This window comes from Oenanthe melanoleuca, chromosome 20 (assembly GCF_029582105.1).
Source record: "Oenanthe melanoleuca isolate GR-GAL-2019-014 chromosome 20, OMel1.0, whole genome shotgun sequence".
Classification (NCBI taxonomy): Eukaryota; Metazoa; Chordata; class Aves; order Passeriformes; family Muscicapidae; genus Oenanthe; species Oenanthe melanoleuca.
The window spans coordinates 321853-339053 of NC_079353.1; the positions used below are offsets into that span (position 1 = coordinate 321853).

Genomic DNA, 17201 nt, shown 5'->3' on the forward strand with positions numbered 1-17201 from the left:
CACTGTAATTTCAGTGACAACAGTAGAATTGCCCTTAATGTGCAGTAGTGTAAGTGAAAAGACATGTCCAGACATGTACATTGGGGGTTGGGTTTGCAGTCACATTTTTGATTTGGAGCATGTTTAGAAAATATGTGTCTAAAAATACAAGCACTGGTCAATTTTCCCCGGGAAATAATACTAAACTAATGCTTTGCATAGGTGTTGGAGCCTTTGTTAGTGGTTTTGGGGAAAAAACTTGCAGTTCTTGACAAATCAACACTAAAGGTTCGTTAATTTTAAAGAGTTAGAGTCCTGCTGTTTGAAGAAAAGGAAATAAAACCGTAATCTAGAGAATGGAATGTGGTCCTGTATTCTCCATTAGATGTGGCCATTTGAATTTGAAGGAGACCTTTGTGGAACTTCATGGAAAAGATGGCTGTGTGCAGTGATGGTTAATAGAGCGAGGAGGGTGTCAAAGGAGTAAATATGGATTATTGCCACAGTCCTGCTAGCTTTGGAGCCCAGAACTGGATTTCAGCTGTGAGGTGCTTTACCACATAGGCAAAGGGTAAACGGAGAAGATACAATTAGTTATAAGGTTATTAACGGAGGATTAATTTCTGTGACTGGAAGTACAACTTTTAGTGAGTCCTCATTAATGTATGACTTTGACTTTTTTTACAGGCGCTTTCTCTCCATGCCTCGTTAGAGGACTGTGTGAGAGTTAGCAGGGATAATGCGAATGGCGCGATACTCAGGTTAGAAGCATTATAAAACCGAGTATTCCACCACAAGTATTTCACCAACGCGATTTCCCGGACAATAACTTACAGTTTCATTCCTGAGGGGAGGGCGGCGCGATCCCCAGCCCCGACTCCCCCTCGGCCCCGGCCCCTCCTCGGCCCTGGCTCCCTCTCAGCCTCTGCTTCTCCTCACCCTCGGCCCCGGCTCCCCCTCATCTTCGGTCCCCCTCAGCCTCTGCTCCGCCCCTCGCTCCGCCTCTTCCTCCGCCCCTCGCTCCGCTCTCTGTCCCGCCCCTCGCCCCGCCCTATTTCCCGCCCATAGCTCAGCCTCTTTCCCGCCCCTCGCTCCGACCTCTGCCCCGCCCCGTCACGCGGGCCCCGTGGGCGGGGCTAGGGCCGGGGCTAGTCACGTGACGGTGCCAACATGGCGGCGCCGTGGCGGCGGCGCGGCCGCTGAGGGAGGCGCGTCTGTTCCGGGCGGTGCCGCGGGCCCCGACTGCCCGCTCGCCGCTTGCGGCCGGCCCCCGCCCCTCCCCGGCCTCGTCATGCAGCCCCCGGCTCGCGAGCAGGACGCCCGCACAAAGAGCATGTTCGTGTCGCGGGCCCTGGAGAAGATCCTGGCGGAGAAGGAGGCGAAGCGGCCCCCGCACGGGCAGCTGCGGACAGCCTGCCAGGTGGCGCTGGGTGAGTCGGCCCGGCCCGGCCCGGCCCGGCCCGGCCTCCGGCACACGTCCCCTCCGCCCGGCACCTTGGAGCGGAGAGACACTTCTGTCTCCAGTACAGGACGTGCAAAAAGGAGGGGATAACCCCTAAATACCTGTTTTATTAGGTTCTGGTCTCGGTGTGAAACAGGAGGGACTTGGTCTTTTCACTTCGGCTTTGAGAAAATTTTTTGCATCTTTTAGAGTAGGAAACAAGAGTTTTCAAGGCCCTTGATTTACGGTGTCCCAGAGCTTCGCGGGGTGTTAAATCTGACCTCTAATCTCCAGGTCGTGTTCGAACTGGCTAAGGACTGTTAGCATTGTGGCCAAGTACGTGTAATATCTGTGATGTTTTCAGAGCTGAAAGAGCTTTTTGTGAAGCTGGTGGACTGGTCCTGAAATCTGCAAGTACAAGCTTATGTAAAGGTCTCTGTGTTAAAAGTTGTGACAACATATGGTCACAGAGAGCAAAAAGATAAACTGGGTAGAACAGTAGAGCTCTGCAGCTGGAGTTCTCTGTGGCCCTTTCTTAATTTGCAATAGTAACATCTCTCTTTCAGTTTCGAGTGCTTCCCATCAATATTTTCCTTTGAATGGGGAACATATAGTGTATCCAAGACAGAAGAAAGGGCAGGTTGGGTAGGCTGTAAGGAGGCTGGGCAGATGGAAGTTCTGTCCCAGGCAGAGTGAGAGCAAGCTTAAAGAAATGCTGTCATTTTTATCTTCCTCCCTGCACTCTTTACTGCCAGGACATGTCTAAAAGCTATCTGAAGTGACAGTATATCGATAGAAGGGTATTTTAATTATTATTTAAACTTGGCAGTGTGAGCAAGAGAGTAACATATGCCCCAGCAGTTAGAAACTGCTTTTCCTAAGGAATTCCTTTTCTTGATCTCTTCCCCACGTGCGCTGAACCCATTTACGGGACTGAGAATCTGTTTTGCTGCTATGTAAATGTATTTAGAGGTTGAAAAAGGGAACTTCCTTGTAAGATGCTGAGTGAAGGTCTGTGTTTGCTGAGGCCTGGCAGGTGAGGATTTTGGGAGGAGTGTTGTGCAGTAGCCCTCGTTGGTACCTGCCACTTGTATTGTGGCTCTGCCGTGCCTGCGTGTTCTGAGGTGCAGTGCGATGGAGGGGAACTAATGCTTGTGATGGTGGACATTGCTTCCCTAAACTTGCTTTGAAAAAGAGTCCATGGGCTCTCTGGACTAAAACAGAGGTCAGCATAAAGAGATAACCTTCTGTTGAGCAACTGTTAGGGGTCTGGATGACTGTATGGCACGGTCTCTGTTACATTTGGACTGATACTGACCAGTTTTGGACTACAAAATACACATGACCTTGTAGAAATCAGAAGTACCATTGGTACAAGTAGGACAGAAATACAAGAAGTGTGGAGGAAAAGGTGCAAAACCACTTCACAGTGTTTTTTTTGATTTTTCAGGGTTTTTTGCCTCTTTCCACCCCTCCTTTGAAATACACAGCATTAATGTTAGGCAAGCAGAGTTTGAATAGATTCCTTCATTCAGTCTCTTGCTTCATCAGTAAATGTAATGGTTGTGTCCTGCACTTGTAGTGCTGGTAAACTCCAGGAGAAATTGGGAGAAATTGAGGGTTTTAAACTGTGAAGCTCTTTTGCTCTTCTTTAGAAAACTGTCTTTTAAAGAAAATTTGTTTTCAACAGACCACTGTATTGCATAAAAACAATTGTTTAATAAGCATTTACATGAAGCTCCAGGTACACATGATTCTTAGTAAATTTACTGAAATTATCCTGAAAAATTTGCAATGGAATACTGACAGTCTGTATCACAGCAGTTCATGTTAGACTAATGCTAGTTGTGCACCTGGGTCCCTCACATAAACTATTACTCCTGCCCTACTGGGGCTGTTTTCAATGACGTCCTGTGCAGCCATCTGGTTCTGTGCTCTTCTTCGATAGCCTGGGCAGTTCCACGTACGGATCTTCAAGCTTTGTAAACAACGGAATTTGTTTAGTTAGCTTGTTAACAAGTGAAAGTATTTTCAACCATGCCTTCGCTTAGAAATCTGGTTGCGTGTTCAGGAAGTCCCTGTGTATAAATGGCAGATGTCCCAAATAAGTTGTGTTTCTTAGTTTGGCCTCTTGGCCAGCGTGTTCGGAGCTGGGGCAAAGAGGAGAGTCCGGCTCCCCGCCCTTCGCTGCGGGCTCCGTCCAGCCGGCGTGATCCGAGCTGGGCTGGGCTCTGCACGGGGCTGCACTGGGGGAGGGAAGCTCCGGCTGCTCCCCACGTGTTTGTGTCGGCGCTGCTGCCTGCTCGGCCCGCGCCGTGTCCTTGTGCCGGGACAACTCGCCTTCTGCGCAGGGCTCGGTGCTGCCAGTGCCACAAGCCTGACTGTGGCCGCAGAGCAGCGTCGGGCTGCAGCAGACAGCAATTGTCCTCTCTCGAAGTGGGTGGCTTTCAGTACACGTGAACTGAACCCATTCATCTGCTGCAGAAAGGCAGCTGCTCAGTGTAAGCTCATCCTGCTTTTATGGCCAGAAGCTCTGGAAGGGATGGCTGCAAGGCCATTCTTGTTCCAGTTCTCTTGCCTGGTAGGAATGCTGCAGGACTTCCATTAGGTGGGCAGCACAGGGGCTGAGGCTGTTTCACTGGAGGAGATGCTGTGGCAGAGACAGGGAGCTCTGGTACCTAAAGCAGCAAGTGAGGGGTCAGCACTGTGCTGAGGTGACCAGATGTTGGCCAAACTTGGGGCTGTTCTGTAGCTGTGGAAGAGAGTTGAGCTGTGCCCCTTACTCCTGTGACTGGAGAAAAAACAGCACCAGTGGCAGGTGGTTTCTGGAAGCTGCCAGTGTCTGCTTAGGGCTTGGCAAGCTGTTCCTGGCAGCAGACTTCAATTAGGCAACTATTTCTGTTTCACTCACTTGTGATGGTCAGACCACCAAATGAGTACTTCAGATGTGGAGGTTTTCAAACTGTTTTGATGCAATAAGTAGCATAACTATGCCATTAGCTTTCTTTTGTTATTTCATTTATTCTTTTCTGCCAGCATTATCTATGAAAATACCGTTTGGTGAAGATGTTATTATATAGCTTTAGAAAAGCTTTTATTATAACAAAATTGTGGGGAACTTGGTCAGGCCTTGGTTAGCTTGTTGTTGTTTATATAGTACTTCTGAGAGTTAAGCTGTGGTTGCTCTAATATGGGATGTTACTGCATTATTTTTCCAGTGCAAGACCTAAGACAAGTAAGTATCAGTAAAGAATGGCGTGATCATGTCTCCTTAAGGTTATAATCTTTGTGAAGTTTCAATTCAACATCTCTTTTACTCTGCAAAGCAGTCAGTATGGGGGAGAATGATCTCCTTGAAAGAAAGAGAAACTTAGTGGAGTTTTTGCACTGGAAAAATTGCTTCATTAAGAAAAAGCTCTGTACACCATGGTTCTACAAGATATCTGAAATACAGCATTAATTGTGTTTTTCTAGCCCTGGCATTTTGCTGTACTTGCCTTTCTCTGCCAAGATCTGGAGGCAGGAATAAGTGTTCTGAAGGTGTAGAGCTACCCAGAAGACTCTGTGTTTTAAGCAGCCAGTTCCTGCATGCTCTGGGAATGCTGTGCTAAGAGCAAGGTAGATTAAAACAGGGACACAATACATTGGTGGGTCACATGTGCTGTTCTCAGTAGCTCTTTGGATCATAATATGATGTTAAAGATGGAGAGGGTAATTAAATCAAAAGCCTGAAATTATGCTGAACTGAATTTTTGACTAGTCACCTTGTTGGTAGGCCAGCTGGATCCTGGAATAAAAAACACAGTGGTTTGAGAAGTGGTGCTGTGCAAGATTTACGCTGTCTGTTTGGCACAGAGAACCTTGGTGATTTCTTACCAACAGCCTCCATTGTGTTGTCTCTTCCCCAGCTGAAGCCTAAAGCATCAGGGGTTGGTGGTGCTGGGTTTGTGCTGCCACAGAGCTGCAAAGTTCCTGCTGATCCTGAAGTGCCCCAGGGCTGAGCACTGGGCTTGGCTTCTGCAGGGCTGGCAAGTGACAGCTGTTTTTTAAAGCTGCTGGATGTGATTCTTTGTGTGATGGACTTGAGGAGAGCTGGAACACTGTGCACCCAGGGCTCTCCCGTTGTTTTGGTGTCTCTTTGGCTGGCTCTGGGGTGGGTAACATCACTCCAGTTTGTGTAGTGTGACTGGTGCCATGAGAACTGAGGGATGTCAGACTAATGCTCGTTAACGAGCAGATATGGCAGAGAACAGCAATTCTGGATGGAGCTTATCACCCACAGCTTATAGTAACACAGGTTTTCACTATGTTCTCTATTCCATTTTCTCTATCCAGTGTGGGCAGTAACTTTACAAAGTCAATGCACACTGTGAGGATTAATTCCTGTGCCATTCACTGTCAAGCAGGCCTGTACAAAACCCTGTAATCTGTGTTTGTGTTTGTTGCTGTCCTTGTTCCTTAGTGTGATTTGTGTATTGATTCTCCTGAGAAAGAAACTCCTGAGGTTCACAGACAGCATTGAAATCATCTGAACTGTGGACATCTGTTCACAAACAATGGTGCCTCTCCATAGCTGTGGAGAACAAGTACTGAATGAATGATCATTTTCTAATACCTGCAATTGAAACAAGATTTGTAAGCAGGATAGTTTGCAGAGTCAGGGTAGTTTGCAGGTTGTGCTGTAGGGTGGGATGGAAGGTTCCACTGGTGTTAGAGGTGATGTGGTTGTGCAGCCTTACTGTGTGTGCTGGTTTAGATGTGGGTTTGTCAGTGTTCACAGTGGGTGCTTATGCTGGTCTGTATTGGGCATCGTGGTGATACCTCAGAAAACCTTGGAAAGCTTTACCAGGATCTTTGGGACCTGCTGCTGTAAATAAGAGAAATGAGAAAGCAACTTTCCCCCTCTATTTAATTCTATGAAAAGCTCTTTAAGAGTGTGATTAAAAAAAAAAATCTGCTTGCAAAAGGACAGAGTGCATTTGGGATTTCCTATCTCCTGGGAGCTCATCCAGCTGATTGCTGTTGCAAGGCTCAGGACCAGCAGGCTGCTTGGCACTGCAGCTAACAGGGGGTTGAGTGCATTGAACTCATGGTTTGTGCAGTACCTTAAGGGCTTCTGCAGAGCTGAGTGCTCTGTCATGTGGACGTACACTTGAATAAAAGTTGCGTCTATGCCTGACTGTTCTAAAGATGCCTTTTGTTGAGCATGTTTGCAAAAAACAGGTTTTTTAAATGTTAAATTGGAGAGATACACCTTTCAATAACTGGTGAAACTCTGATCTCTGAAACTGAAATGTTACAGGAAAGGAGTAGCAAATACTGAAGTGCAAGACTGATTTAAACAACTTTGCTTTATTACTGTATTATTGATAATGATAACTGAGGCTTGATTTCTTTTCTTTCTTCCAGATGAAATAAAAAGTGAGCTGGAAAAGCAAAGGTAAATTATTAATTACTCTGAACAGTGTGTGAAAAGAACAAATGAAATAATTTTGTGGAAGTGTAAGAGTGTGTATATGTTACAGCAGTGACTTTGTGAATAGGCAGTTACCCACCTTTCTGCCAAGAACACGTGGCCTGGCCTGTGTGCTTCACTTACACAATGTTTGTGGCTGTGGGTGCTCAAGCCGTAACTGCCTATGAATTTCACTAGGAGAAAATTGCAAAATTTCTAAAAGGTGCCAGTTTTTGGCTTCCCTTTACTGGACTTGATAGCCTGACAGGAAGTCATGGGAAGTAGTGCATACCCTCTGTTTGAGAGCATGTGCTCTTTATTACCTAGATCAAGAACACCAATTGAAATACTGCTTAAATGAAAATGTATAAAAATTTTCTAGCACTGTGCTATGATTGAAAATGAGCAAATGCGTCTCCAAATGTGTTTCTATCTGCTTAGTGTTCTGCTTACAGGCTCTGTTTAATCCATTTGGAGTAATATGGATAGATGTAACAGTTGTGTAGGAGTTTTCCAGTATTTAAGGTAGTGGGACAGTGTTGGAGTATAGTGGGGAGGTGGAGTATAGTTAAGCTGAAGAAGATACAAAAAAGATCAGATAGAATATAAATGTAAAATGGGTTCTGTGCAATTAAAAAAAAAATTATCTTTGTTTGAGAAAGTATATGCAAGAAAGCTGCAGTACATTTTTAGGCTGCTGTGCATTATTTAGTTTTAAATTTAGAAAAAGGAGAAAGTGTAGTTTGCTGTGATATACATGTTTAGAAAAATTAATGACTCTTCTTATCTGACCTAGAGAAGGCACTGCTGCTCCACCAAAAGCAAATTTCATTGAAGCAGATAAATATTTCCTTCCATTTGAGCTGGCCTGCCAGTCAAAGTCTCCACGCATCGTCAGTACTTCCCTGGATTGTTTACAGGTGAGTGTTGTGGTTGGTCTTGGTCAGAGTGGGATGGAGAAAGCTGCAGTGACCAGATGTGCGCAGCTCCCTGCTGGAGCCTTTGCTGGGGCTGGGGCATCCTCACAGCAGCCCTGAAGGGGCTTTGTGTGCTGTGCTCCACAGGGAGCCTTACCATGGGCTTCCTGTGGTGCTGATGTGACAGAGGGGCTCACACTCTGGAAAACACTGGTGTTAAAAAAAATTCTCTGGTTATGGTATGAAGAAATGGCCTGTGTGGAAAAAGTTTTTGTGTCATACTAAAATCATTTTTGGCCACATATGTGAGCAGTGAAAGTGTTTGGTGGCCAGACTATAGATGGTGTTAAATTTTTGGTCATCTAAGGTGCATTTTTCCCATCCAGAAACTGATTGCATACGGGCACATCACTGGCAAGGCTCCGGACAGCGGCGCTCCGGGGAAGCGGCTGATCGACCGCATCGTGGAAACCATCTGCAGCTGCTTCCAGGGGCCTCAAACAGATGAGGGAGTACAGCTGCAGATAATTAAGGTATTTTATGTAATTTATTTTGGTGCAACATTGATTTGCTTTCTCTCTCTTTTGTTTTGTAACTGAAAAAGAAAAAAGCAAAATATTACTGAGGGCCCATTTGCTCCATTTTTTCCATTGTCCCACATGTCAGTGCATTCAGGGAGGCTGTCACCAGGGCAGAATTGGTGAGGAAAATGTACTTCCTATTGGGAAAGAATGTAAGGGAGGGTTTTATAAATTCTTGTCCTTTCTGAGATAAGCCATGTTTCAGACAGCTTGGTGCTTCTGTTAGAGGCTCACAGTGCCCACCTCCATCAGGCCAGGGAATTTCTTTCAGCCCTGACAGCAGCCCCTGGAACTGGGGTGCAGTGCCCTGGAATGCTGTTCAAGCCTGTCTGCTCCCCTGGCTATTTTCCCAGACAGCTGCCAGTGTATCTTCTCAAGAAGGCGTAGTAATGTCCAGCAGTGCTGTGTGCTTTGTCTCTGAAATCTTCTTGGGCTACTGTAGCTGAGGGTGGAAGTTGCTGAACCTTCTAATAATCCAGCTTGATGTTAGTGTAGGCCAGTTGGCTCTTGTGTGCAAATGAAGCTATGGAATATAGTAACTTTATTTTGGAGGTGGAGTATCTCCCTTGGTGGAGAATGAGTTTTGATAAGACCCTCTAAGAACAGCTCAGGAGACAACAGAGATGTGGAACTCTTTTTAAACTTTGATTTGAGATGTGGTTGTTTGTAAAGTCTTAAAAAAAAGATATCTGTGTTTTGTAGCAAAGCCAGTGATTATTCTTGAAGACATGCATGAAGAAGAACATGAAGAACATTGCTGCCTACTTGTTTAGGTTTCATTTTTACCATATTATGGACTTTTCTAGGCTCTTCTCACTGCAGTAACATCTCCATATATAGAAATTCATGAAGGAACAATTCTTCAAACTGTTAGAACCTGCTACAACATCTATCTGGCCAGTAAAAATCTTATTAACCAGACAACTGCCAAAGCTACCCTGACACAGATGTTAAATGTCATTTTTACACGGATGGAAAATCAAGCTGTAAGTAGCTATTACTTTTTCTCATCTCAAATGTTTAGGCTTGCAAGTGACCAAAAATTTTATTATTGTTATTTTTAATGGATCTGTCATTGTAGTTGCATATCTGTTGATTTGTCATGTTAGAAAACCTATCAAATCCTAATGCAGTGAGGCATGCTGAGTGATTTGAAAATAAAAGGTGACCTGCACTGCTGATAATGAAGTTTCACACGCTGTAGCTTCTGCCAAATGGCATTGGATAAACAAATGATGCTTTTCAAATAAACTTGAAGTGTATCTTTTTAATCTTATTGGCCAAGTGATTGTAGTTTCACTGTTTCCTGCTAAGGAGCATCAGTCATCAGAGACAGGATTTCCCTGTGTGTATTTTGTGCTTAGATGAACCTTTATCTGTGTGTGTTTCAAGCTGCAGGAGTCCAGAGAAGCAGAGCAAGCACAGAAGCCTCAGTCCCCACGGCCAGGACAGAGACAGCAGAGCTGGGGAGGCAGGGCTGGGATTGCCAGCAGTGTGGTGGCCAACGGGGACCCTGGGCAGGGGGAAACAGCTGGGCATGGTGAGCCTGGGCAGGGGGAAACAGCTGGGCATGGTGAGCCTGGGCAGGGGGAAACAGCTGGGCATGGTGAGCGTGGGCAAGGGGAACCAGCTGGGCATGGTGAGCCTGGGCAGGGGGAAACAGCTGGGCATGGTGAGCCTGGGCAGGGGGAAACAGCTGGACATGGAGTGTGGCATGGTGAGCCTGGGCAGGGGGAAACAGCTGGGCATGGTGAGCGTGGGCACAGGGAAACAGCTGGGCATGGTGAGCGTGGGCAAGGGGAACCAGCTGGGCATGGTGAGTGTGGGCAGGGGGAAACAGCTGGGCATGGTGAGCCTGGGCAGGGGGAAACAGCTGGACATGGAGTGTGGCATGGTGAGCCTGGGCAGGGGGAAACAGCTGGGCATGGTGAGCCTGGGCAGGGGGAAACAGCTGGACATGGAGTGTGGCATGGTGAGCCTGGGCAGGGGGAAACAGCTGGGCATGGGGAGTGTGGGCATAGGGAAAGAACTGGGCATGGGGAGCCTGTCCATGACTTTCAGTGAGAACTGCTGAAGAAAATGGATAAATTTTTATGCTTCTGCCTCTGTCATGTTTTTCCTTTTAATCATCTTCCTGAACAAAAAATACTAAATAAAAAATTCTCTGTGTTTCATTAGAGGAAACAATTGATGGAGGAAAGGAAATGGTCCAAGGCATTTTGGAAGATGTGGTGGAGTCAGCTGTGAAAGGTAGTGAATGAAGTCTTCTAAAGTTAGCTAGTTCCATATGTATTGATTACAGAAGCATGAAGTAATTTTTATTGGGAAGTATCTTGACAAGAACAACCTACTAAGGCAGCAAGAACAGGTTCTGATTGTAACATGATATTCTTTTGATGATAGCTGAGAAACTTTCTAGGTTATCAGTGCTACTTCTGTGCCAGTAGGTGCTAGAGCTTCCCAGAGACATAGGATAGAGAACTCTTCATGCGTGATTTTAATCATTTTTCCTTTTTCCCCTTTAGTGGCTGAAGAAAAGCAGGTAACAGAACCTGTCAAGGCTCTGCCTGCATTGGAGACTGCAGATACTCTTTTATCTGGCTCTAGCAATGAAAATGTACAAACAAATGGGATTCCAGATGATGGGCAGTCTGTTTCCTCCACCGATAATCTGGTAAATAACTGGACTGAATGCCAATATACATCTACGAAAGAAGAAATGTTTTTATTGTGACAACTAATAGAATGGGATTTGGCAGAAGAAAGAGACAGAAACTCTAATGTGTGTGTCCTGCTCAGGTTCAAAAAGGAAGCAGCAGCTGCACTTTATATATTGAAAATACCTGTCCTAAAATGGATTATATTAGTTGTATTTTAATACAGAGTGGAGACAGAGATAAAAGGTCAGTCAACATGTGTGAAAAGAGCCAGATCCCTTGTAATCCTGCTTAGGTGTGGTTTAAACTGAAACTGATTCTCAGAGGAGCTGTGGAATCTCCTAATTGCTGTTTCTTTGCCTCAATGAGGGTCTGTGTTGTTTCTTACTCTCAAGGAAACAGATGTATCTGGACATCAAGCTGCTGCCAGATTTTCCCATGTTCTACAAAAGGATGCCTTCCTTGTGTTCAGGTCGTTGTGCAAGCTCTCGATGAAACCTCTGGGGGAAGGACCACCAGATCCCAAGTATGAGACTGTGTTTATTCTTCTGTCCCCTCCTGGCAGCTTTTGGAGATGGTTAAGTAATTGTTGACTAGGTGTTCAAAATCCACTTGGTTTAGTTAGCATGATGAATCTAGGTTTGAAAATAGCTTCAGATTATTAAAAATATAATACTTGAGAATTTTGGTTTTTGTATAATAGGCTTATTAATCTTACCAGTTGAAGTGGCCTTGACTACAGTATTTGTGAAGCTCTTGATGGGAGAGTGGATAAGTGCTTAAGAAGCACGGAGCTGCATTTGTTAGGCTAGGCTAAGATGTTAGTATTACTGAAAAAATTTTCAAATTTGGATGGTAGAAGTTAAAAAATCACTTGGTTGATTTCTACCCCTCTTGCCCCCTGCATTTAAGTGAATCAAAACAGCAATAATTTCTTTGTGATGTGGAAGAAATGCTGCAGTGCTAATGTCAAATGCAAGTATATACTAAGAAAATACAGAAATGCATTTACTGTTGAATTTTTTCTAGATCCCATGAATTGCGTTCCAAGGTTGTGTCTCTCCAGCTGCTTCTCTCAGTGCTGCAGAATGCTGGTCTGGTCTTCAGGACACATGAAATGTTCATCAATGCAATCAAGCAATATCTTTGTGTAGCATTATCTAAAAATGGAGTATCTTCTGTTCCTGATGTGTTTGAGCTCTCCCTTGCCATCTTCCTCACATTGCTTTCAAATTTTAAGACCCATTTAAAAATGCAGATTGAGGTGAGAGAGTTTTAATTTATAAATTGTATTTGCTCTAGTTCTCAAAATACTGTAATGGTAAAATACAGCTGGAACTTCCATTTTAATGTCTTAGTTTGGTTTGCTTACTAAACTAATATATTACTACTGTATCCAAATTCTAATATGCCTGAAATGCTACTCTTCAAGAGAAATTACTGAACAGAAATGAATCTTTACATTTGATGTGGTTCTAATATGTTTCAGATCATTAAGTCTTTAACCTTATTTATTTTGCAGGTGTTCTTCAAAGAGATCTTCCTGAATATTCTAGAAACTTCTTCAAGTTCTTTTGAACACAAATGGATGGTGATTCAGACTTTAACAAGAATCTGTGCAGGTATTTCCACTGTGTAAAAGAATCACTTCTTCTGGCAGCAGATAAAAATTATTTTGAAAAGAAATGCCACATATAATGTTTATGTATGAAAATTTAAATTTGATGGTAAAGTGCTTGGGTTAAATGTCTGGAGCACTGCATGCTCCAGCTGGCTGATTCCTTTAAAAAATCCTGTTGCACAGAATCCTAATACTTCCATTTCCTTTTATTTTCCAGATGCCCAGTGTGTAGTGGATATTTATGTTAACTATGATTGTGATTTAAATGCTGCTAATATATTTGAACGTCTTGTAAATGATTTGTCCAAAATCGCCCAGGGACGAAGTGGGCACGAGCTGGGAATGACACCTTTACAGGTAAGGAAAGCACCTTTGAAGATAAGGTACTGTTGTTTTGTGAACAGTGCTATCTTTGCATTGTTACTGATCCTTCCAGAAGTTCATGTTGTCTGTAACCTACTGATGTTACTTTTGATTAGTTTGATGATTTGCAATTGGACACTGAAGCAGTGCCAGTAATTACTTGGAGATCTTGCTGCCTGTGTACACTGTGAGACCAGGCTGCTTTTGTCTCTTTGGTTGCACTGCCAAGGGAGAGAGAACAAACTGAGCCTTCCTGTGCCAGTTAAATGATTTCCTTTTGGAGCTCATGAACTGGTGGTACTGTCTCTGGGGTTTGCTTTGCACAGACTTTGTGTCATATCTCCACCATGAGCATTTTATTTTTTAGATTACACTTTTCCAGCCCTTAGAGGGAGACTGTTGTAGAGACTGTTTTTAGCACAGTTTGTTGGTTTGGTTTTTCTTTTTTTATTTTATTCTTCTTCATGTTTTAGGAGCTAAGCCTGAGGAAAAAAGGACTTGAATGTTTGGTTTCTATTTTAAAATGTATGGTAGAATGGAGCAAAGACCTTTATGTGAACCCAAATCATCAGACTAGCTTGGGTAAGATTGTTTCTGTATGTATAGACTGGTTTATTTAATCAGTTAATTCTTGTGTTTGTTCAGTGTTTAGAAGCTATTCAGGAGTGTGGATGCTGGGTTTGTACCTAACAATTTGTTTACACAAGTGAGGTATTTTACAGACAGTTGCTAGTGCTGTTGCAGTAGCTGATTCTCCAGTGTCTGGTTTGAATAACCAGGTTCTGTTGATGAGCTTTAGCCAGACCCTTGTCTACTAAAAAAGCTCAAGTACAACAAGATGTGTGACCAGTCTTGAGTTACTAAGTTGAAATTAATTTCTCCATAGATGCTGCTGCTTTTCTGCCTTTTGTTGGATTATTTTAGAATTGCATCAATAGAGCATTTTCACGTAGTGTAGTGCAGATTGCCAAAAAGTATACATGGTAAAATAAGAATATTGACTCACAGATTTCTGCTTACAAGTTCTGTAACTAAAAGCTCTTGACTGAACAAGGGTAAGTTGAATCTCACCTTGTTTGTGAATAGGATCATATAAACCATCTGAACAGGAAATGGCTGAAGGGAAATGCCTGGACACTGGAGGGAGACGGAGCAGTGTCAGTTCCTTGGACTCCACTGTGTCATCAGGAGTTGGAAGTGTTGGCACCCAGACTGCTGTCCCAGATGATCCAGAGCAGTTTGAAGTCATCAAGCAGCAAAAGGAAATAATTGAACATGGGATAGAACTGTAAGCCCAGTATGACAGGAAAATTAAAGTTCACCCGTAATAAAATGTATTGTTTCTTATTGTGTCATAGTCACACCTGTAGGGACACTTACAAATCAATATTAATGCTGAAGGCTCTTGTCTGCTGTTGTCAAAAAACAGTGCTGGAGGCACTTCATAAAATTTCATAAAATCCTGGGTAGAGTGGAAGGGGTTTTGACAGCTTTCCTTTTTTGCTGGCTCAGCTTCACAGGAGTGTGTATGTCTGCAGAGAAATTGGTTTGTGGGGCACAGTTGTCTTGCAGCTCTTAAATGATTTGTTGTCCTTTATTGAAATAGAGTTTGAAGAATTAAATCACTATGTAACTATGTTTTACTTCTTTTTCATTAATTTGAAAGTCTTCATTTCTGCAAATGTTAGAAAAAGGTCTTGAACAGCAAAATATTTAACATTTCATGTAAAGTCTCTAATTTTTAATGTTCAAAAAGGTTAACTTTGGAGTTTTCTAAGGTTATCAGCAGCTCAATGTACCTTATGAGATAGAGCCTATGGTGTGAAATAGGTAATAGATTTGTTGCACTTGGTTTAACTCTCTTCCTAACTAGAAAGAAAAGACATGGACCTCCAACACAGAATCTTTGATTTATGAAGACTCTGTAAAACTCAAATTTTATAGGCTGTGATATTTTTAATTGCATGTCAATTTTTTTCATGTTTTTCTCTGAATAGGTTTAATAAAAAACCAAAGAGAGGAATACAGTACCTACAGGAGCAGGGAATGCTTGGCACTTCAGCAGAGGACCTGGCACAGTTCTTGCACCAAGAGGAACGCCTCTGCTCTGTAAGATTACGTGCAGCACAATTAATACATTTGTACACCCAGTTCCTTCAGCCCTGCTCTGGAGTTCATACCTTGCAGAAATGAAGGTGCAAGGCTCCTCACGGACACACCTAGTGCCACAGCTCCCTGCTGTTTGCTCGCTGTCCCAGGCTTCTCAGTGAATACTGTTACAGTGAGGTGCTGGGAGGTTCCCCATCATGGAATGTGCATTTTGTCAGTGCCTGGAGGCTGGCAGGAGGCAGAGTAGTGTCAGCAGTCCCTTGCCAGCAAAGGAGTGTCCTGTGCTGCAGGGGCAAAGCATTCTCAGCTGTGTGTGCAGCTGGGCATGGTTCAGCTTTGCTTGGCTCTGCAGTAGTGCAGGTCTTGCCTTTGGCAGTGGGGGAGCAGGAATCTGCAGACTGAGGGGGATATCTGGGACCCCTGAGCCTCTCCACCCTCCGTCAGCTGCTCTGCCCACTCAGCACTGGTCAGCTTCACAGAGCTGGCAGCTGTGTAGTTCTTGGCCCAGAAACCCTCTTGCAGAGCTGGCACTTGGATTGCACAGTAATAATAACTGTCCCTTGTGTTTTTTAGACACAAGTAGGGGAATTTCTTGGGGAAAGCAGCAAGTTTAACAAGGAAGTCATGTATGCCTATGTAGACCAGCTTGATTTCTGTGGAAAAGACTTTGTCTCTGCTCTGCGGATATTTCTGGAAGGTTTTCGTCTGCCAGGGGAAGCCCAGAAGATTGATAGACTGATGGAGAAGTTTGCTGCTAGATACATTGAATGCAACCAACGGTAATTCAAACCCTTTGCATCAGATCAGTGCCTGAAGAACATTCCCTGGCTGTACTGTTGTGTGGCCCTTAGGGGCAGGGGGTAGATTTAGCTCATACCAGGCCAGGAACTTGTGCAGGCTTGTGTGAGGAGGAGATCTTGCTGGTCATATTGCATAGGAGGGAAACTGATGCTTGCATTTCCTTAAATCCCAAGTGCTTGCTAGAAGGAATTACTGGAAGAGGGAAGCCCTAAGTATGTTAAAATGCAGCAGCTAATAAAGAGATAATTTTAGACAAATATAGATCAATCAAGTAGAAAGGGCTAGAATTAAAAATTCATTACATATTCAGCTGATAGGATGCCACAATGCTTCTGCTTGCCTGTTAGATGTAGAACAAAGTGGGTATATGTTGTTTGATACCAAACATTAGCAGGCAAAGCTGCTATTGTTCCTAATGCAATCACCACTGAAGTGTAGTCAGGCTTAATTAGTTTCCTTTCCTTAGTCCAGCTGGTGTATCAGTGGGTTGGTTTTGTATCAATCTTTATGAAACTCTGTGAGTGAAATGTGAACTGTCCTTTAACTTTTTAAAGATGATACATTATTGTTCTTCAGGTAATTGGTAGGGAATATACTTGAAAATCTCAGTCACCTCTAGTTTTTAATATTGCAATGATGATGTGCTTTTCCCCCCCTTTTTAGCTGTGCTTTAAACTGCTTGGGGTTTGATGCATTTCTAATGGCTAGCTTCAGTTTTTGTTGGCTCTTTGGTTGAATCCAGAGCACTTCTGGGTATTTTTCTTGCATATGGAAATAGAGGTAATGGATTGAGGAATTGGGAGTCTATAAACCTGTTTTGTTTTTTTCTCCCTCAGGCAAACACTGTTTGCTAGTGCAGACACTGCCTATGTTTTGGCATACTCCATTATAATGCTGACTACAGACTTGCACAGTCCACAGGTAGAAATTTAAAAAATCCAAACTTATAGAGGTTCAGATTTCTTTTGAACTTGCATTCAAAATCTGATATCCAAATTATTGCTACTTACAGGTAAAAAATAAAATGACCAAGGAGCAGTACATTAAAATGAATCGAGGAATCAATGACAGTAAAGACCTGCCAGAAGAGTATTTATCCACAATCTATGAAGAAATAGAAGGAAAGAAGATTGCAATGAAAGAGACAAAAGAATATGCAATTACAACCAAGTGTAGTAAACCAAGTAAGGAGAAACTAGAAGCTGGGAAGAGCACAGTGCTCTAGAGCTGTGCAGGAGCTTAGAGAGGGCACAGTGGTGTGCAGAGTCCTTGTGGGT

General features: G+C 43.7%; 1 protein-coding gene across 8 annotated transcripts in view; it reads left to right on the forward strand.

The window, feature by feature from the left end:
* The first annotated feature begins 1111 nt into the window (after positions 1-1111).
* Positions 1112-17201, forward strand: part of ARFGEF2 (ADP ribosylation factor guanine nucleotide exchange factor 2) — a 33027-nt gene continuing 16937 nt past the window's right edge. The window contains exons 1-19 of one of the 8 annotated variants that reach the window (XM_056507270.1): positions 1125-1409; positions 6830-6860; positions 7672-7795; positions 8179-8325; positions 9180-9359; positions 9766-9879; positions 10204-10222; positions 10552-10623; positions 10899-11047; positions 11426-11556; positions 12060-12294; positions 12553-12652; positions 12869-13008; positions 13488-13596; positions 14101-14302; positions 15012-15123; positions 15697-15902; positions 16761-16845; positions 16937-17108. In XM_056507270.1, the coding sequence (XP_056363245.1) occupies positions 1271-1409; positions 6830-6860; positions 7672-7795; positions 8179-8325; positions 9180-9359; positions 9766-9879; positions 10204-10222; positions 10552-10623; positions 10899-11047; positions 11426-11556; positions 12060-12294; positions 12553-12652; positions 12869-13008; positions 13488-13596; positions 14101-14302; positions 15012-15123; positions 15697-15902; positions 16761-16845; positions 16937-17108 (2467 nt within the window). In that variant the 5' untranslated portion in view covers positions 1125-1270. Of the gene's footprint in view, positions 1410-6829; positions 6861-7671; positions 7796-8178; positions 8326-9179; positions 9360-9765; positions 9914-10203; positions 10223-10281; positions 10301-10356; positions 10378-10550; positions 10624-10898; positions 11048-11425; positions 11557-12059; positions 12295-12552; positions 12653-12868; positions 13009-13487; positions 13597-14100; positions 14303-15011; positions 15124-15696; positions 15903-16760; positions 16846-16936; positions 17109-17201 lie in introns of those variants that run through there. The other 7 variants (XM_056507271.1, XM_056507268.1, XM_056507273.1 and 4 more) reach the window with 7 other exon arrangements.